The sequence below is a fragment of the Mus musculus genome, chromosome 1 (assembly GCF_000001635.26).
Source record: "Mus musculus strain C57BL/6J chromosome 1, GRCm38.p6 C57BL/6J".
Lineage (NCBI taxonomy): Eukaryota > Metazoa > Chordata > Mammalia > Rodentia > Muridae > Mus > Mus musculus.
In genome coordinates this window covers 157521003-157542475 of record NC_000067.6, presented here as the reverse complement: position 1 = coordinate 157542475, position 21473 = coordinate 157521003, and the positions used below count along the sequence as shown (strand labels likewise).

The window sequence follows — 21473 nt, the reverse complement described above, 5'->3', positions numbered from 1 at the left end:
AGCCTGTTCAGGCTCACGCTACCCAGATTCAAGCCCCACACCTCAATCTAACTGCCCAACCTGTAAATCTATGAAAAAAAAAAAAATAGAAGCTAACACACTCGTTTCCATGGAGATAAGTCAGATGATGCATAGAAGATACTGAGTTAGTGCCTGACAGGTAGAAAATGATTTCTTAATCTCTGCTTTTGTTATTGTTGTTATTATAGACATTGTTCATCTATCTTGAAGGAAAAGTTCAAGAATTACTTATCCTCTGAATGCCCCACGGGGTGAGATGTGATACTGTGAGTAGTGTATTTTATTTTATTGTTTGTTTTTGTTCTTTATGTGCACTCTTTCTGAGGGTGTCGGATTATCTAGAAATGGAGTTACAGACAGTTTTCAGCAGCCATCAAGATACTGGAAATTGAACCCAGTTCCTCTGGAAGAGCAGCTAGTGCTCTTTAACCATTGAGCCATCTCTCCAGCCCTCTATAGATACTGTTTTATCAGAATAAATGACTTACTGGCAAAAATCACAATTCTGTGCTATATAATCACTATATAGAAAATGTCTATAATTTGATACCACTGTTTTTATGTCTCTGTGTTAAATACAGAAAAAGGAAACATCATGTACAAAAACTCAGGTAAAATATTAAAATATCAAAATAAGAGCCTGAGAAATGGCTCAGCAGTTAAGAGAACTTGCTGCTCTTGCAGAAGATTCAAGTTCAAGTCTCACATGGTGGCACACAGCCACCTGTAACTCCAGTGTCAGCAACTTGACACCCTCTTCTGGCCTTGCTAGGCACCCTGATATATATATATAGAGAGAGAGATATCACATGCATATACAATAAAATAAATAAATCTTTTAAAATGGCAAAGGAAATTCCCAAAAGTAATTCAACCCCATTTTTATAAATTAATCTAAAAATGGGGCAAAGCTATGACACACACTGTAAAAGGAAGACTTGAAGTCTGGAGTAGAGCATATTAAGGATACTTAAAAGGGTACAAGCGATTCCGCTCTGATAAAAGGCTCTGCAGGAGAAGGTGGGAAAGCCCAAGACAAGAATCACCGCAAGTGAAAAGATAATTTCACTCACAGTAACAGAAGTGCAAATGTATACCTCAAATTGTACCTTTTCACCTCTCAGATCGCCACAGATCACACGTGTGCAGACATGTTGGTGAGAACATAACGTAGTGGTTTCACCCTTTGCTCTCGGAGCTAACTGACGCATCGAAAGAGGCAACTTTTCAATATCTATCAAAATTATAAACCACATGCCCTTTGACCCAACACTTCTGCTTCTAGAAATTTATCTTACATACAATCTTTCATAGTGGACAAAGTGATGCTCTGGATCAGGTATAAAACAGTGTTCTCCACAGAGCCCCGTGTGCTGAAGGCTGGGTCTCCAGCTATTGGGAGGTAAATGAGCCATGAGAACTCTCACAAGATGAAAGACAGTGTGTATCTTGTAATATAGCAAGTATCACAAAGAGTTGGTACAGCAAAATATTCCTAAAGCCAAATCCGGAATGCTGCCTGTCTGGGTACAGCCCACAAGTTCAGAATACCTGCTACCTTTTTAAAGATTAGAAAAGATAACTTTAGCTCCTTGGGCACCTTCTCTAGCTCCTCCATTGGGAGCCCTGTGATCCATCCATTAGCTGACTGTGAGCATCCACTTCCGTGTTTGCCAGGCCCTGGCATAGTCTCACAAGAGACAGCTACATCTGGGTCCTGTACCCCGGAGCTCTTGACTCTAGCTGCATATGTATCAAAAGATGGCCTGGTCGGCCATCACTGGAAGGAGAGGCCCATTGGACACACAAACTTTATATGCCCCAGTGCAGGGGAACACCAGGGCCAAAAAGGGGGAGTGGGTGGGTAAGTGAAGGGGGGTGGGTGGGTATGGGGGACTTTTGGTATAGCATTGGAAATGTAAATGAGCTAAATACCTAATAAAAAATGGAAAAGGAAAAAAAAGAAAAGATAAAAGAAAGAGAGAAAGAAAGAAAGAAAGAAAGAAAGAAAGAAAGAAAGAAAGAAAGAAAGAAAGAAAGAAAGGAAGGAAGGAAGGAAGGAAGGAAGGAAGGAAGGAAGGAAGGAAAGGAAGGAAGGAAGGAAGGAAGGAAGGAAGGAAGGAAGGAAAGAAAGAAAGAACAGAAAAGTACTTCATTACACAGGTAGTTTGAATGCATGTACCCTGTCTACCTCAAAGTTGATCATCTAAGATATTTTGTTAAATGAAAAATATAAAATCTATAAAGATAACAGAATGGTGCCATTAGAAAATAATTATATATCCAAAATACATCTCAAAATATTTTTTAAAGATTTTCCTTTTAACTCTGTGTGTGTGTGTGTGTGTGTGTGTGTGTGTGTGTGTGTGTGTGTGTGTGCGTGCCTGTGTGGGTGGATACAGTTTGTGTAGGTACTCACAGAAGCCAGAGGTGTCTACGCCCCTGGAACTTGGGTTACAGGAAGTTTTAAGCTGCCTGGCGTGTGCTGGAAATTGAATTCAGGTCGTTTGGAAAAACAATGCACATTTCTAACCACTGAGCAATCTTTCTAGCCCCTCCAGCTATTTTTAAAAGGCAAATATAATATCTGGGGATGGAAGTCTTCCTCTATTATATTCCTATCACCTTCTGGTTTTTTTTTAACTTAATTGTTTTGATTTTAATCATATTTTAAATATTCAGATTTACTTTATGACTTTTATTAGACATGAGCACAACTTCAAAAGTAAACAAGGCAAGAGTCTCCCAGCATTCAGTGTTGACTTGAATGCCTGAGTTCCAGTGAAGGGATATTATTTATAGACAATCTAAGCTGTTATGTATGTGAAGAAACAGAAATGCAGTCTCTAATCTATTCATTCCTAGCAAAATGTTCAATCACACAATTTGTAATGAGTAACAAAATTATAAATTGTCTCAGTGTCCGGCAATAGTGAATTTTTTCACTATTTTTTATAATTTTTTATAATTATTTATTTACTTTATGTATATGAGTATGCTGTAGCTGTCTTCAGACTCACCAGAAGAGAGCATTACAGATGGTTGTGAGCCACCATGTGGTTGCTAGGAATTGAATTCAGGACTCTAAACCACTGAGCCATCTCTCCGGCCCCATGTTTTCCTTATATTTAAATCATGTGTATGGGAGGGGTATGTTCATATGATCCCAGGTGCCCGTTTAGGACAGAGGCTGGGTCCTCATAGAATTGGAGTCATAGGCGTGGGCACTGGGGACTGAACTCAGATCCTCAAAAGGATAGTAGACGTGATTAACTACTGAGCAAAAGGATAGTAGATGCGATTAACTACTGAGCAAAAGGATAGTAGACGCGATTAACTACTGAGCAAAAGGATAGTAGACGCGATTAACTACTGAGCAAAAGGATAGTAGACGTGATTAACTACTGAGCAAAAGGATAGTAGACGCGATTAACTACTGAGCAAAAGGATAGTAGACGCGATTAACTACTGAGCAAAAGGATAGTAGACGCGATTAACTACTGAGCAAAAGGATAGTAGACGCGATTAACTACTGAGCAAAAGGATAGTAGACGCGATTAACTACTGAGCCGCCTCTCCAGCCCTAGAACGTTTGGGTCTGCTTGACTGCAGAGTACTTCGTCTAGCACGTAAAAGGCACTGTGTTAAATTCCTGGTGCTATAAAAATAATAAAAGTGCACTAATCGAACATATTTAATGTTATTAGGGTATTTTACCATGTAATGTGAAATGTAAAAAGAAATCAACAATTATATACATATTCTTTAGAGTTGTTTATCTGTTTTGATACAGGATATCCCTTTATAGCTTAGGCTGGCCTCCTACTCAGTCTTGCTTACCTCAGCCAAATGAGTGTACCACCATGCCTGACACGTTTATGAAACTTAAACTGATTTTTTAATGGGGAAATACTGGAAGTAAATATATAAACACTGCAGGGGTGGATGGCATACACCTATGTATTTTTATTATTCTTGCTTTAACTTTCTGATCTTTTCACATGATCTAAAAGAAGTATATTCTGGCCAAATCATTGGAGGAGCGGGAGACTGGGTGAGGGATGGTGGTCCACGCCCATCTGAAGGAAGTCTGAGGGAAAGGCTCTCTCACCTTCTTCCTTCCGTAGTAGAGCAGCTTGGTGAATTTCTCCACGATCTGCGCTGGCGTATCCACATTGGGGGGAATCTCCCCAGTGAGGAGATCACGAGTCCCAGAGCTCAGTACCGGCCAGTCCTCGTCAGTCAGGTTGATGAGGTTGGCTACAGGGGGCTGCCTCTTGTACTTCTCCAGCTTCTTGCAGTCCTGCATCAGCAGCTCAGCAATGTCAGATCCCACCATGGACTGCAGGATAAAGAGAGTCATCCTGGGGGATGCTCCAACCAGTCCCCAGGTTGGGCCCAGGCTGAAGAAGGAAGACAGCAGGGTCTCTGACTTGTTCCTGAGGCAGTCGTGCAAATACACTGGAGATCTTTTATGAATGGTTGAATTTCAAACATCAGCTTCACTATCGTGGTTACTCTCTGCCTGTCCGCAGCCACAGTGCTTATTGGAACCACTCACAATTCCACTGGCTGGTGCAGTAATCCAGGGATTGTACAACAAACCCCAGCCAGCAGGGGGCACTCTCCAGGAAAAGGTTAGCATTGGCACACCAGTGTTAGAACCGGAGCTACACTCTCCCTCTGGGCAACAGTGCTACATAAAGACTGCTTTTTCTAACTGTGCTATATACCAACTCCCACAAAGACAACAACTTCAGCCCAGCTTCCATCTGCCCCCTATATCAAAGCAGTGACTTACCCCATTCTGTCGACAAAGGAGAACCAGCAGTTGCCAAAGTAGAGCTGAGTCTCTGCTCCCTGGTGTCTCAGATTTGAGACACTGCGTTGCTTTCTGCTGACAAAACGTCATGATATCCACCTTGTGTATGTCCTCCCTGTGGGACGATTCAGGAAGCAAGGCCTGAGCAGACTGACTCTCCCTGTACAGACTCTGTACAATGAACTCGCTAACATGGCAGAAGGGTGAGAGCCCAGGACTGGAAGTCTGGAATCGCAAGATCGTTTGTTTTTTGGTTTTTTGGGGTTTTGGGGGTTTTTTTCCTGTAGAACAGGGAGGAGTTTCAGAGATTCTCTTGTGCATCCTTCCATCTTTTAAATGAGGAGAGTAAACCCAAAGACCTTAAATGACTTCTCAGAAGGGTTCTGTTTCAAGTCAGACAAGACTGGGTCCATGTCTGGATTATGTAAACATCTCACTTGCTCTGAGCCTCAGTGCCATCCTTAACTTAGGACGGGACTTTAAAAACAACTGCCTGCATTAAAAAAGGGGGTAAGCAAACTGTATGGCATCCATCAAGTAAGTGCTTGTTAAATGTTCAAGAACATTCATACTATTTAATACACAACTTAGTTTTTTGCAAACCTGTAAGACATAGGGGGAAAAGGGTTAGGTACTTAAGGAATGACCCTTGAGATTTTCCTCTGACCTCTACATTTGTACCCACATACATGTGTGAGCGTGTGCTTGTGAGCTAGCTTCAGATTACATGTACAAAGAAGTAGCGACATTCACTGGCCTTCATATGAATAGAGTTTCACGGCCTTTGGAGTAGGCAGAGTGAGTGCTATATCATTTCTCAAGGGAAAAACTTAAAGATGGCTGATAAGCCAGTACTTAGTAGGCTACCTGGCATGCTGGTCCTCTGACACCCACCCACCCAGGACTCATCACAGCTAAAACCCGATGAAATGTGGCTGAAAATGCTACAGCAGTTCTACTTTATTCCTGCAGAGGGCAGACGTTCACAATGGCAGGGAGCTGGAAAAATCAGCTCAAGAAAAAGCCGTTTTAAGAACGTTTCTCCAGGCCGTGCTCCATTTCCCCACTAATCTCTATCAAGTCCTTGGAACACTGAAGCTTCCTACCAGCTAACCTCTATGAAATGGAACTGTTTTTAAAGGTCTAACTTGTTAAGCTTACTTCTCTTTCTCCTCTTCAAATATGAAACAGCTTGCTAAAATCACTCAGGTCATCTCTTTTTCTACCTACTGGCATAGAAAAATCTGGTTCAAATAAAATAGACATTTTCTTCCCTGACAACCAAGACCTGGCCAGGAAGAGTCCTCAGCTTTCAAAAGCCTTTATTTAGGAGTTGGTGACATAACTTAGTGGGGTCAGAGAAGTTGCTCTGAAAGCAAGAGAACATGAGATCAAATTCCAAACACCCCCATAAAAGCCAGGCATGGACAATGTGTTCCTGTAATGCCAGAGTTTGGGGGACAGAGACAGGCATATACTGGGAGCTCAGTGGTCAGACAGCTTAGCCAAAATGGCAAGCTTCAGGTTCAGTGAGAGATCCTCTCTCAAAAACTAAGAGAACAAAAGAAGATGAGGGAGAGAAAGAAGAAAACAACAGATGTCTTCCTCTGGCTTCCACATATGTATGCATGTGTACGCCTTCACACATGTGTGCATATCACACACACACACACACACACACACACACACACACCCTTAACAACACTTACAGTACTTTACCTAATAAGGGGCCCTGGGAAAGCTCTCATCTCCTCCTGATCCTCAAAATCATTAAGTAAAACCTGGAGTAGAAAATAAAATTAGGTCACCAAGATTCTTCCAGCCAGTCCCCACCAGCTGAATCCAGTCTCATATCCAGGGCTATGGTCTTGTGGTGTGGCTCAATGCCTTGTGGAGACAGTTATACTTGTTGAAAGATGAGTCACTAGCATCTCAGGGAAAATGTAAATCTAGCATCACTTCTTTTAGAGAAAAGCCCACCCATTCTTGCTCACAATCTAAGGCACATGTGACTCAGTTCCCCCTCCTGGAGATGCCCGGCCTCAAGCAAAGTGAGAGCCTGAGCGAGCCATTGAATTGAGCCGAGTACTTGCATCCCTGGAACCCAAGATAATGATTACCTCCATGCTGTGCACTTCAACGAGGGCCGTTTGTCCATCAGCAGGAGAGTTGGGGGGGACACACACTAGCTGGCCTCCTGGCCCAAAGCTCACAGACACATGGGGAACATAGAACCTCATAGGTGCCTTTGGAACTGTCGCTGAGGTGTCATCTGGCCAACAGACACATGGTGGACATCGTTAGGTTTATTTTCAGTGCTTTTTAGTTGATACACTACTGTTCCCATTCTACCTGGGCCAGGATGAGATGCTAGGTGAGATACTTGGTTAGAAAAAGTCATGCTCTAGTCTGACTTAACCCTCTAAGAATACGTCAGATTATAGTGCAAATGGTCCAAATGATAACGCACTCATCTCGGATTCTCAGCCACGGTCAGAGGACAAGCAGCCTCTGCAGCCAAGCCTCCAGACTAGCGTTCATACCTCCCCTCACTTCACCCAGTCCTCCCAGGTCCCCTTGTTCTCACATGTTGCCTGAAAGCACTCCAGAGCGCCTCCTGGCCCAACCTAACAATGACTGGGAGCAGTGTTCCCTTCCAAGAGCAACCTATGATGCACATTCCATTACTGAAGACAAGGCAGGAAAAAGATCCAAAGTTGGCCTCTCTGCCTGGGAGACATGCTTAAACCAGCAAGGCAAATGTAGACCCATTCCTGGTAACACAGAAGGGTGACTTCCCCCATGACCCAACCTTTCCTGATCAGAATTAACCGGTTCCTGTGGCCTCTTGGTACCCACCAGCCTGAATAGGCCTCCAAGCTGCTGACACCATAGGTTCATACTCCTCGGGGGCAGCTGTCATGTACTGACTGAGCTCGTAGCTACTAGAGCTGAGCCCAGACTCGTGCTGCTGGAGAAGGCTGGATTTGCTGGTCAGCAATGGCTGAAGGGGGAGGGAAAAAGAAAAAAATAATAAAGTTATGTAGGAAGGAGTTCCAGAGAGCTTGTCCTTCCACTTCCGAGGGTTCCTTCAAAGAAACAAAGCTCAGACTTCCTACTAAGCACAGCGACTGTGGATTCATGAGAAGAAGGAAGCATCCTGTGGAGCACAGACCAGTGGACTCGAGGGACCTAGAATTCAAATTTCAACTTCTATTTCTGTCATCCTCTGCTATGACCTTAACAGGTGACTTGGACTTTCCTAATCCTATTCCTTTATCTGCAATATAAATTTGAAGTCCTATACACATTATTTATTAATGCTTTAGCTATTTTATGAACACATGTACACTTTGGATAATGTAAATTTCCTGCAGACATGTATGCAAAATTTTCACATTGCAGGAGAGATGAATAAAACAGGACATTCGGGCTGGTGAGATGACTCAGCAGGTAAAAGCACTGACTGCTCCTCTGAAGGTCCTGAGTTCAAATCTCAGCAACCACATGGTGGCTCACAACCACCTGTAATGAGACCTGATGTTCTCTTCTGGGGAGTCTGAAGACCGTATAATGTACTTATGTATAATAATAAATAAATCTTTGGGTCGGAGCAAGCAGGGACTAAGCAAGTGGGGTTGACCAGAGCGAGCAGAGGTCCTAAAAATTCAATTCCCAACAACCACATAAAGGCTCACAACCATCTGTTCAGCTACAGTGTACCCATATACATTAAATAATTAATTGACTAAAATAAAAATAAAATAAAACAGGACATTCAAAGGCTTTTGTACACTGTAAAGTGCTATTTATACATTGGGGTCTTAGTATCACTCACCATAACCTATGAGCTATATTATTAAGTAATAGATACAGAAAAACTAACTACAAAAATAATAATAATAATAATCACACAAATCTAATCAGGGAGAAAAAAACTAACTCAAGCCTGCCAAAAATTAAGAGCCTGTCTCTACAATATTTTTTGCAACTTATCTATAAGTCTAAAATTATCTCATAATAAAACATTTATATCAATGCTATTAAAGAGCTCTATTCTGTGACCTAGATGGTACATGCATTAGGATTTTAGAGAAAAGAGATTAAAGAGTCAGAAAAGATTTCAAGGCTACTTTTCAAACCTAAATTAAAGGATTCTAACAACTTTTTATTTCCTAAACCTCTAGTCCCCTGGGGCACCCTAACACCTAAAACGAGGTGGCAGCCTCTTTACTTTTCAAGTGCCTCACAATAAATTAAGTCCTACCCACTTGACAAAACAGGAAGAGGTCAGATCAGGGCATCGGACTGGTAAGACAGAAAGGGGAAGGGAGGGGAAGGTAGTGTGAATGGGGACTCTGCTGCAGCTGCAGACCCCATCCCCGCTGGCCTCTGCTGACAAGGTGGCTTGGTGCATGGCCACAAGCCTCCAGTCCTCTGCCACTTTAGGTTACCTTTTGTTTCTGGGCTTCACTCTCTGGAAAGAATTCCCCAGGCTGTTCCTGTCCAGACACAGAAGCAGGGCTGTCTCGGTATGGATTCTTACTGGTAAATCTGCAGCGAAATGACAGAAGTGTTGAGACAGGTCCTGGGCAAGCCAGCAAGGCTGAAATACGCTCTGCTGGAGGCAGGCTCAACGCCAAGTGTGGGCACCTGTCAGGCCATTTTGAGTGCTCCAGCAAAAAGCATTTTCTCTCTCTTTCCTATCTCAATGTACTCGAAAGATGGCATCTTTGGGTTCCACACACATTTACTAAAAAAGATCCAGACCTTGGGGAGAGTGACTGGTTGCTACAGCCTGCCCTCCTGGAGGAGCCTGACTCAGAGCCCTTGCACTGGTGAGTTCCAAGACTAAGGGCACCAGGACAAGTGCTCCAGTAACGTCCAGCCCTTCTGTGTCTTATGCTACAAGATTGTTCCATGCTTATGACCAGGAAGAGTGGATGGAGAAACATTCCAGCCCCAGAAAGGCTCCAGCCACAGCAATCACTGGGAGACCACATTGTTTCTGAGGCCATTATAGGATTTGACCTTTAGATGAGCCTCAAGTAACTTTTTCCTTAAGTTGTTTATTTATTCACTTTATAATCCAGTCATATCCCCCCTCCTCTCCTCTCAGTCCTATCCTCCCAAATTCCTCCCCTACGATCCCCTTACCTTCTCCTCAGAGAAGGGGAGTCCCCCTTTGGGGACCCATCAGTCCTGGGACATCAAGTCACAGCAGAACTAAATGCATCCTCTCCCACTGAGGACCTAAAGTAACCTTACAGGATGTAGACTAGTCCTGAATGGGAACAGCGCAGCTCTCAGGGAGAAAAATAGACCTGGGCCACTCTCTGTGGCTGGCATAAAAGCAGACTGTGTCTTCCATAGGACCGGAACCACTACCAGATGCCCTAAGATTGTCCCAACAGAGTCTAACTAAATCTTGTCGGCGTGGCTTGTGTTTTCACACTTACTGGAACTGGGTATCACTGTTTGCTCCAAATGTACCATTGTGCTTCTCCCGATGATGCTCGCCGAAGTACCTCTGGTCTCCATGATCTTCATGCCAGATATAAGGACTCCCTTGCCTTGCCACTGCACCCTCAGAGAAAGCAAAACAGAGGCAGGTCACTTGCTGCCTCTGCAAGTCCTTTAAGATGGGTATTAGCGAGCTGTGAAGCTGGGCTACTGCAATACAGTAGGTATGAGAATGTATTTGCCACATTGAGTTGGTTGATGGGCAAGGGCTAACAATGAGAGCCCCCAAGATGCTCTGAACTAGTTTACTTGGCTTTAAATAGTTTCACAACAGCTGTGTGTGTGTGTGTGTGTGTGTGTGTGTGTGTGTGTGTGTGTGTGCTTTCCATGATGAAACAGATTCTCTATGGTAGCTAGTCATAAACTGTCATAGCACGATACCCTATCCTGTGGAGGTCTTAGGCATGAGCATCCCATTGCTGTTCATCTGCTGTGCCCAGAATGAAGTGACTGCTGCATTCACATTACAGCTCAGCACACCTGAATGGCTTAAGAACTGACTTTTCAGTTACATAAACAGTAAATAGAACCTTTGCCACAGGAAAGAATCAGAGGAAAATATGGATGAAGTATGCACTATCCACAGAACAAGCATCATAGGGGTAGTCTCAGTATTATCAAAGGGCAGGGTCTCCAAACATGGTGCTAGTGGCCCTGGCAGCCGGCTGCCCGTGCGTCTCTAGTCCCCAAAGGCTTCTTCTGGAGGTTACTTCATACCTCTTTCTTCCGGCAGCAGCTGTGGATGTCCGTGGTAGTAGTAATTTCCATAAGCATACTCATCCCTCGGTGTCGGAGTGTGGTACCTCTGATAGGGGTCCCCATAGCCTGACCTGAGATATCACAAAGACAGCCAAAACCAAAAGGAGACTGGATGAACTAGACAACTTCAGAAGACAGAACGACTGCCTAGTCCAGAATCTGCCTGATTAAGTCAGAAATCTGCCACATTAATTCAGAAAATCCAAAATCAGAACAGAGGTGGCCCTTTGCTCTACAAAAAAAAAGGATGTCTTTCATAATAAAGCTCTTTTTCACTTTTAAATATTAAGAGAAATTTATTTACAATTGTTTTTATAGCAATATTCTCATTCTACAAATATGCACATGTAATATCATCAAAGCTGTTATCTTGGCACCCCTGGGATTATCTGAGAAAAAGCTCTTCCTGAGGAAAGCATAGAAGAGCCATGAGCCACTGGAATTTCAATGCACATTACAGACAGACGGAATACTATCACCAGCGTGATTGCCTTTATTATCTCTGTCCTTGACATTCTCATTCCTCTTGAGAACTCAATGGCCCAAAAGGATTGGGGAAAAAGAACATTATTAGTGTTTCTGTCAATTAATAATAACCTCAGAGGCAAGTTTCTTTATAATAATTGCTATAACTTTAACCTTCAAACCATAGGGCAGATAGATATAATCCCAACTAGAAGACATGAAGGAAGGCATGAAATATTTAGTTCAATACTATGGGCCTGGGGGAGCAAGAGTTCAAGATTCTCTGACACAGAGTTACCTCTGTGGTCTCTTCCTCCTCACATTATAGCCTGAAAATCTGTATTTGCCTTCTCTGAAATTGAGTTCTCTTAAAGTTCTTATGGATTAGATACTGATCTTTGCATGTCTGTCACCTCCAGGCATAGTATGAGATGCTGGGGTTGTTGGTGCTGTTGGCATCCAGCTAAGATCAGTGAAAATGTGAAGCCTTTCATGAGATCCTAGGAAAAGCTTTGCCACAGCCCACAAAGACTGCCTTTTACAATCACAAAGCATGGAGGTAACATCTGTTCTCTTGTCTCTCTACCATCCATCCATCCCTCCATCCCAGTCACTCTATGATGGCAGCTATATGAAGTTCTGCTTGGGATACAAAAAAAAAAAAAAAAGAGGGAAACACTGTCACCAGTCACCAAAACACAAATCAGGCAAGGCAGATTTTATCTAAGGGTGTCTTGGTGGTTCTCAAACTTGACACAAATCTAGACAGGACCGAATCTTAATTCAGAAAATTCCTCCATTAGATCACCCTGTAGACAAGTCTGTAGAGCACTTTCTTGACTGATGATTGATGTGGGAAGGTCCAAACCACTGGGGTGGTGCCACCCCCTGGCAGATGGTTCTGGGTTGAATAAGAAAGAAAAGTTCAGGGCTAACAAGAAAGTAAGCATCATTCCTTCGTGGTCTACTTCAGTTTCTGCCTCCAGGTTCCTGACTTAAGATCCTGCCCTGACATCCTTCAGTGATGGATTGTGAAGTGAAAGTGTAAGATGTAACAACCCTTTGACCCTTTCCTCCCCAAGCTGGTTTTGTGGCCATGGTATTTTATCACAGCAATAAAAACCCTAAAACCAAAACAGTTAGGAAGAAGAAGAGGAAGAAGAAGAGGAAGAAGAAGAAGAAGAAGAAGAAGAAGAAGAAGAAGAAGAAGAAGAAGAAGAAGAAGAAGAAGAAGAAGAAGAAGAAGAAGAAGAAGAAGAAGAAGAAGAAGAAGAAGTGGAGGGGGAGGGGCAGGGAGGAAAAAGGAAATGGACAAGAAACAAGAACAATTAATAACCTCTTCACAGGAGAGATAGGTTCACTGTAACCCTAAGCATCATACCTTGAGTACAGGTGACTGGGATAAGATCCTTTCAAGTAGTCAGCACCAGACACAGGCTGGGACCACTCCCCACTCCTGGATACAGAGTGAGACTGTTGGTGGTCATCCCTGAGGTCCTGCTGTGACTTTGAGTTCTTGTGGGCATCTTGCCATTGGTGGTACTTATCTCCACTGTACTGAGAATGCAGACGGGGTCTATAATGTCCACTCTGAAGTCCTCTATTTGTATCCCTTGATGGTCCCGTGGTCCTTCCTTGTGTCTGGGGAACCCAAGGTTCCATCTCTGGCCCTTTGATTTTCCCCGTTGGGTCTTGAGGCTGTTATGTAGTTACTTTAATTTCCTGAACACAGAAGGAAAACCAGTCATCATTCTGGAGAGCTGGGGCATAGCTCTGTTAGTGAAATGTGTGTTTTTCAAGTACCAGCACATAGTTACATAAAAAGCCAGACAGATGTGGTAGTGCACATGTAACCCCAAGGCTGGGCAGGCAGGAATGGGAAGATTCCTGGGGCTCACTGGACAGCCAGCCAAGCCTAACCAGTGAACCCTAGGTCCCAGTGAAAGATCTCACCTCAAAAAACAAGGTGTATGGCTCCTGAAGAGTGCTACTCAAAGTCAACCTCCAGCCTGCATGTATATACACATATACACATCACACACACACACACACGCCATCACACATCTCACACACACACACATCACACACATACACATACACATCACACACACACATCATATACACATCACACACACACATCATATACACATCACACACACACGCCATCATATACACATCACACACACACATCATATACACATCACACACATCATATACACATCACACACACACATCATATACACATCACACACACACACATGCCATCATATACACATCACACATACACATCACACACACCACACACATACACATCACACATACATCATATACACATCACACACACATCACACACACATCATATACACATCACACACACATCACACACATACACATCACACATACATCATATACACATCACACACATACACATCACACATATAAACATTACACACATACATCACACATGCATATCATACATACATACACCCATACCATACATGCACACGCACACACACACCACATACATCACACACACATTTACACATACACACTCAGCAATTTAAGCCTTTATCTAAACATGGTAGTTGATGAGAGTCTGTGAAGAGAGCAACTATGGTTTTCAAAATTGTCTAAAACAAACCATATGAGCACAGACATAGAGGAATTTTTTTAAAAAAAAAAAAACCTCAAACAGATACATTAAATAAATATCATCCTAGACAATTAGATTGATGCTGACTAAAAAATTAAGAAAGTACATATGGAACAACAGCTGTGGGTGGCATGGGAGGCAGATAACAGTCCTTGGTGCAGCTTCAAAATGCTATCAAGGAATCCCAATTAATGTTTCCTCGTTTATCCCACCAGCAAATATTTATATAACACTTAAAACGGACGTGCTGAGGTATCAGAAACAGAGGAAGCCTCCTGAGGAGCCAGTCAGGGTTCAGATTGTTAAAATGTCTCCTACCGGACAGATAATTTGTTTACTCCTCAATGTCCTTTCCCATGGAGATGGTAGATACTATGGGCTAGGGTTTTGGGACTAGTGTCAAAGTTAAACATGACATGGGAAGTGCCTAGAACTGCCTAGAACATAGTAATTATTCAATACATCATAGTAAGTACCTGTGCAAACCAAGGTTAGGATAGTGTGAGTGACTGAAGGCTCTGTGGGTCTAGGGAGATAAGTCACTGGGTTAACCAACTGTTTCCTGCATAACCTGAGAATCTGAGTTTGTATCCCTCACACTCACATGAAAGGCCAAGCCTGGTGCTTCTGTAACCATCAGTGACCTTCAGAGTCAGTGAGAAAGATGGAGTGCAACAGAGGAAGACACTCAATGTTGGCCTCTGTCTAACCTACACACACACACCCCACAAATGCACCCATGCACACATATATATACATATCTCACTTACACACCACACACGTGCACATGTATGCATCACACACATACACATACATCACATATGCACATATCGCACACATACACACATCATGCTTATACACACAAATCACATATGGACACATACACACATCATATATGCACACATCACACACATGCACACACACACACATACTGTTTCAATTGACCCCTTGACAGACTTCTCTTCCAAATGCTTTCTTTAACCTCCTCTAGCCCTCCCTCTGGGAGAACCAACAGGCACAGTTTGTGGCTGCCGCTGTGGAAAAATGGAGAGCTAGGTCTCCCAGCTCTTTCTGACTGAAGTTGTGTAGACCTAGAAGTTTCTCTCACACCTGACTAGTCCCCACACATTCCTCAAGGTAAGAACTACCTCCAGGCCCTAGTGTCTTTTTCCAGTTCCCCTGCTTGCGTGGCAGAAGAGCACATAACAGAGGGAAAGCCCACCCAAGCCTGGCTCCTGTTCAGAGCCTGCTGGATCAGCAGTGTACGCAGGCAAGGACAGCTGCCACCACCCCTCACTTCCCCTTGGGAATGTTGAAAGCGATGTTGATTCTAATCGAACTTGTTTGCCTGTTCTTAGTCTGGAAGCTTCCAAGTTCATCTGAAACTCTTATCAGGTCAAAAGGGCATGTGGTGAAACCAAGATCACCCTGTTTGAACACCACAGAGCCAGGGTCCAGAGCAATGAGCCCGGAAGTGAGAGACAGCAGGAGAGAGCAGGCAAGAGGAGGGACTGCTTTCAAGGCAGACATAACACAGGACCTTGGGCCTACCTCTCTGTGCCAGCTTACTTCCTTGAAATACTCAGTCGTATTGAAAACTTTGCCAGCAATTCCAGGAAAGGCTCAATACCCCTAGTGCCATACAAGGATCCTTTGTTAAAGCCCCATGAAACACAACAGTACTTGAACACAAGTAAGAGAACTTGAAAAGTAATTGATTCACTTGTCCCCAGACTTTTCATTAGGTATCCTAGCCCCGACTACAAAGGCACAATACCTGATCATTCTGTCACCAAGAGTCACCAACATCAGTAGGTTAAACTCTGAGTACTCATTTTCAAACCTTTAAGAGTCTCAGAATGAAGTAACTGTGTCTATAATAACAGTCACAGCTTTGTATGCACAGAAGTGAACCCCCGGACTCAGCAAGGCCAATAGCGCCCCTCCCACTCTGATAGCCCAGCCAGCCCAAGGCAAGGAAAAGATGGGTGTCGGTGCCCCCACACACCTGCTTTGATGGCTCTCCACCTTCCTTCAGCGTGGCTCCAGAGACCTGCCGGGACTGCTTGCTCCCCTCTTAGAGACTGACAAAGTCCAGGTGCCACATCTACCGAGACTCACCTGGCCTTCAAATCTACAGCCAATTACTTACCTTTGCAACTGCCCGGCCTCCACGGAGCTGATTCATTAGGGCAAAGTACAGTGGAGCTACAGCAGGCTGGGACAGCCCTGACTGGGCATATTTGCTCAGAACCTGGTAGGGGCTGGTGCTTTTGTTTACCTGGTCACAGACTGAGCCAGCTACACTCCTATGAAAATACATCCAAACCCCCTACAAACAGCAAAGACGGAAGAGGGACGGAAGAGGGACGCTAGGGAGAGGAAGCCCAGAATGGCCTGAGGCAGCCCGATGTGTTGGGACGGAACGTCACTGCGGACTTGTGGCTCTGCCAGTAGCTGGCTCTGTCACTCAGTGTTCTCTGAGCCTCAGTTTCTTTTTCTAACACTTAGCTGACGAGGCTCACTGAGAGGGGAGGAGGTGGTAGCATACATGAGCTGCAAGCAAGTGCATGCATGCTAAGAGCAAGCGCAGTCTTCACACACTGAGGCGGTGGGGAGGGGGGCGCGGGGCGGTTAATACCTAGATTGTCTGGTCTGGGTTTCCCTCACCCATGCTTTTCCCCACTGGGTGCTTGTTGTGCAGTCAACTCTGCTTTCTAGCCGAGGGGAAGACTGGAGTCCCAATGTTGAACTGAAGGCACTAAAAAAGTTTTCTCTCTCGAGGAAGGGATTTCTCACATTTGAAAAATACATTTCTTCATGCTACTAAAGTAAACATAGGCTGCGCTTTCTCCTTTGGGACGTACATTTTACATTTTAAATCCTCCTCTAGATGGGTTGTATTCTTTCAACAAATGAGTTTGTTTTGTCACACTACATATTAAACCCAGCACTCCAGCAAGCTGAGACAGAGCCTGCCCACCGTGCTGTAGCCTCAGCCCTGTTTTTTAGAAGGAAGTCTCACTAAGTTGCCCTGGCTGGCTTTGAACTCACTCTATAAACAAGGTAGACCTTGAAGTTGCTATCCCCTGACTCCCCCCTCCTGAAGAGCTACAATTAGAGGCCTTCACCACCAACCCCAAATCAACGAACTCTTATCTGAGTTCCTGTTATGTGCCAGCATTTGCCATATATAAATATGAAAAGATATTGTCCTTGCTTGCAAGCCCGTTAGAACAAGTTAGCCTTTCATGTAGTTCCTGGTCCAGGAGAAAATGCCATTATCAGTTCTTGTGGTCAGATAGCTAACGTATCTAAACCTGGAGAGTTTCTTTCCTAGCACCAAGCAAATCTCAGACTGTAGACAGCGGTTTCTTACCACGCTAGGCCGTGAGGACTGGCTCACCAGTGGCTTCGATGATGCTTTTGATCTCCCTGGGAAGAGGCCCTGGAGGAGGACACAGACATTGAAGGCAGGAATCAGAACACTGTTAATTATCAAACAGACTCTACGTTGAATTATGTTTTTATATATCAGAATTCCGGTCATAAAACTCTGGCATAAATCTTGTTGCTTAAAGATGACAGCATTAGACACAGTCTATCACAATGGCTATGCTCCTGGGGTGCTAAGTGTAAAAAGAGACTTAGAGAGCATCTGAGTAACCCGGGGATCCATCCCATAATCAGCCACCAAACCCAGACACTATTGCATATGCCAGAAAGATTTTGCTGAAGGGACCCTGGTATAGTTGTCTCATATGAGGCTATGCCAGTGCCTGGCAAATACAGAAGTGGATGCTCGCAGTCATCTATAAGATAGAACACAGAGCCCCCAATGGAGAAGCTAGAGAAAGTATCCAAGGAGCTGAAGGGGTCTGCAACCCTATAGGTGGAACAACAATATGAACTAACCAGTACCCCCAGAGCTCATGTCTCTAGCTGCATATGTAGCAGAAGATGGCCTAGTCGGCCATCACTGGGAAGAGAGGCCCCTTGGTATTGCAAACTTTATATGCCCCAGTACAAGGGAATGCCAGGGCCAAGAAGCAGGAGTGGGTGGGTAGGGGAGCAGGGCGGAGGGAGGGTATAGGGAACTTCTTTTGGGATAGCATTTGAAATGTATATAAAGAAAATATCTAATAATAGATAGATAGATAGATAGATAGATAGATAGATAGATAGATAGATAGATAGATAGATAGAAAAATGATAACACCAAGAGCTACAGAATAGTGATTTACCCAAGATTTTACAAAGCTAAGTAGAAGGTCGTCGACGAAGTTTGTTAGTACACTAGCTATAGCTAGCTGCCTTACGCAGTGCTTCACAGAGCTGATTATGAAATAGTCAAGAGTTTTATGAACTGCTCATTAAGCCAGAGGTAATTTCAAAAGTCACTCTGCTCTGGGTGTCCACACCACAGAAACTGGTGACTGCTACTCTAAAATATTGGTTGGTTGGTTTTCAGTGAACAAGTTTACCAGCAGACCAAGTTCAAGCCCAGACTCTTAGCTCTTCATTCCCATTCCTTCATTTTCAGAGCTGTTATCCCATGGCTACCCTTAGCTGCACATTTCTAGTTTAAACATCCAGTTCAGCTACTCCAAATGCTCCTTTTGTGGTATCCCAAAGCATCTCCAATTATCTCAAGAGTTATTATGAAACTCTTCAAACACTCACCCACCAAAATTAATTTTAATTAGCTTTAATTATTTTGTATAGACATACGGTGTAGAACAGTTAAATGGGGCACAGAAGGAAATAGATTGTGGTGGGGAAATCTCACCACTCCAAAGCATTTGGGATTCCTCAATCCCTGATTTCTCCAGCCTCAGATAGCTACAGTTACCAAGTCTTTCTACCTGGCAGCTAAATTCTTCCTGGTTTCCACACAAAATTTATTCAGCTCGACAAGGCTTTAAGAGCTCAGTCTTTGCTAAGAGGTGATTTGAATTAGTTCTGACACCCTAGACTCCAGGTGCAATGCCCCTACGTGAACCCACAAATTCCCTCGTGCCCAAACAGCTACTTTCTTTACACTATCCTTGCCCTGGTGTCCTGTCCTTGTACCTGATTCTTGTTCTGCTTCCCAATTATTCACCAAGAGAACCCTGGGGACCTTGCTAATCCGGGTGAACTTCACACAGTCCCTGGCCTCCTTTCCAAATGCCAGGCTACCCTCTAGGGTCTTGGTTCAAACAGGAGTAGCTAGACAGTATATAGGCTGACTGTGGTTTTCTCAAAATGTTTGCAAGTTGGAATCCTAAATCCTAATGTGATAGAGTCGGGAGGTGAGGCCTTTGGATGTCAATCAGTTATGTTAGTGGAGCCCTTGTAAATGGGGTTAATGCCCTTATGCAAAAGCCAAGGGAACTTTCTCCCTCTCCGCTGTCATGGAAGGATAGATCAGAAAACAGTCGCTGAAAACCTAAAAGGAGAACATCATCAGACAGCAGGTCTGTCAACAAGTTGATCCTGGGTTTCAGAGGCTCTAGAAATGTAAGAAATACATTTCTGTCACTGAAGTCACCAAGTCTGTGGAATTGGGTTGCAGCACCTTGAGCTGACTAAGATGCTACCCTGGGGTGAGTGTGTCTGACAGAAAGATGGTGGCTGCGGACAGTGGTGCTGTCTCGGGCCATCTGATGAAGCTAGCAGAAATGAACACCGACCCAGCTCCAGGGCAGGCTTGCCACAAGTCCCCCAGTCCTGTGAGCTCAGGACTGATTAGTGTTCCAGGGAACAGCCCGACAGATGACACTGTTCCCCAGTGCTAACCTTCTTCCATCACCAAAATTAAAAATTTAGAGAACACACTGAGTTCTGTGTCAACACTTTAGCGGTAGTTACCTACTTTCAGGTAATAGAATTTTATATGATTTTATATTCCTCTTTTAGCTTCTTCATAGTATCTAACTTTTCTAGGATAGATAGATAGATAGATAGATAGATAGATAGATAGATAGATAGATAGAAGATAAATATTACTTAAAATAATAAAATCAACTAACATTGCTTTTAATTGATATATCCAAATGTGTTATCATAGTGGAAACTAATTGGAGACCCAAGTTACTAAGTAGGGCAATCATAGCCCCCCCAAAGGTTCCAAGATTGATTAACTGTGATAAGTTTGCTATTGTGGGGATAATTTAAACCATTCATTTACAAAGCAAGTATTTGTGAAATACGTCCTAACCCTGTCACATGCATTTGAAGCACATAGGAAACCAGCATACGGTCCTTGAGTTAAAGAAGCTTTAAATTCAGTGAAGTATCAGACAGTGCATGCAGGGATTACTCATCACTGACTTTTCTAGAGAAAGGATGCACAGAGGAGAGAATGGAGCAGGGGAGGGGTACGTTACTCAAGGCTATTTGAGAGAAAGAGCAAGTAGGACTATATGCACATTATACAAGAAAGGACATTGTGCATAGGAGGCAAGTACTCAGGTTTTATGGCAGAACCGACATGAATTGGTACTCTGTTAGCTAGAGAACACTGGGGAGGAATCAAGGACAACCTCCAGAGATGAGACCATGCTGCATTTCTTTTTAATATACAGTAATCTTGGGAGAGGAGTCGATTTTTTAGAAAGATGATGGAGTCAGTGTGAGACATGCTAAGTGTGAGGGACCTGGGGGACACAGATAGCTACAGTCGACAAGGCATTGGCTGTGATGGTCTGGAGACCAAGAAAAAGGCCTGAGAAGAGCAATGAGCAACATAACCAAGAAAAACCGATAATGAGAAACAAGTCTGAGGGACACCAACATGTGGGACTGTGACACAGAAAAGGAGCCTGTGCAAGTGGCACAAGTGATAGACGGATACCCTGAGAACTGGGAGGAAGCAGTGCTCTGTAAACCAGAGGAGGTGACAGCTGCAAAAACAGGCACAGCCGACAATTACAAACTTCAGGGCATGGTGAGAAAGGCAACAAGTGAAAGATATTCTCTGGGTTACTGGATTGGACTATTAGGTCTGAGGGTCTTAGCATGAACCATTTCAGTGGAGCCATGTTCAAGGCAGACTTAGAAATGTGGAGGGACCCATGGCTCTAGCTGCATATGTAACAGAGGATTGTCTTATCTAGCATCAATGGGAGGGGAGGCCCTTGGTCCTGTGAAGGCTCAATGCCTCAGTGTAGGGAAATGCTAGGGCAGTGAGTCGGGAGTGGGTGAGTGGGTGGGGGAGCACCCTCACAGAAGCATCGGGAGGGTGAT

The 21473-nt window shown here is 43.8% G+C and overlaps 1 protein-coding gene across 8 annotated transcripts in view; it reads right to left on the bottom strand.

Annotated features, from left to right (window-relative positions):
- Nucleotides 1-21473, bottom strand: part of Sec16b (SEC16 homolog B (S. cerevisiae)) — a 61693-nt gene that overhangs the window by 25950 nt on the left and 14270 nt on the right. For 2 of the 8 annotated variants that reach the window (XM_017312986.1, XM_017312987.1), the window contains exons 3-13: nt 17623-17691; nt 16252-17004; nt 12972-13312; nt 11084-11196; nt 10303-10423; nt 9298-9397; nt 7703-7847; nt 6964-7115; nt 6563-6624; nt 4823-4958; nt 4133-4363 (exon numbers count right to left, since the gene is read on the bottom strand). In XM_017312986.1, the coding sequence (XP_017168475.1) occupies nt 4133-4363; nt 4823-4958; nt 6563-6624; nt 6964-7115; nt 7703-7847; nt 9298-9397; nt 10303-10423; nt 11084-11196; nt 12972-13252 (1341 nt within the window). In that variant the 5' untranslated portion in view covers nt 13253-13312; nt 16252-17004; nt 17623-17691. Of the gene's footprint in view, nt 1-4132; nt 4364-4822; nt 4959-6562; nt 6625-6963; nt 7116-7702; nt 7848-9297; nt 9398-10302; nt 10431-11083; nt 11197-12971; nt 13313-15794; nt 15882-16251; nt 17005-17622; nt 17692-21473 lie in introns of those variants that run through there. The other 6 variants (NR_027641.1, NM_033354.3, XM_006497049.2 and 3 more) reach the window with 5 other exon arrangements.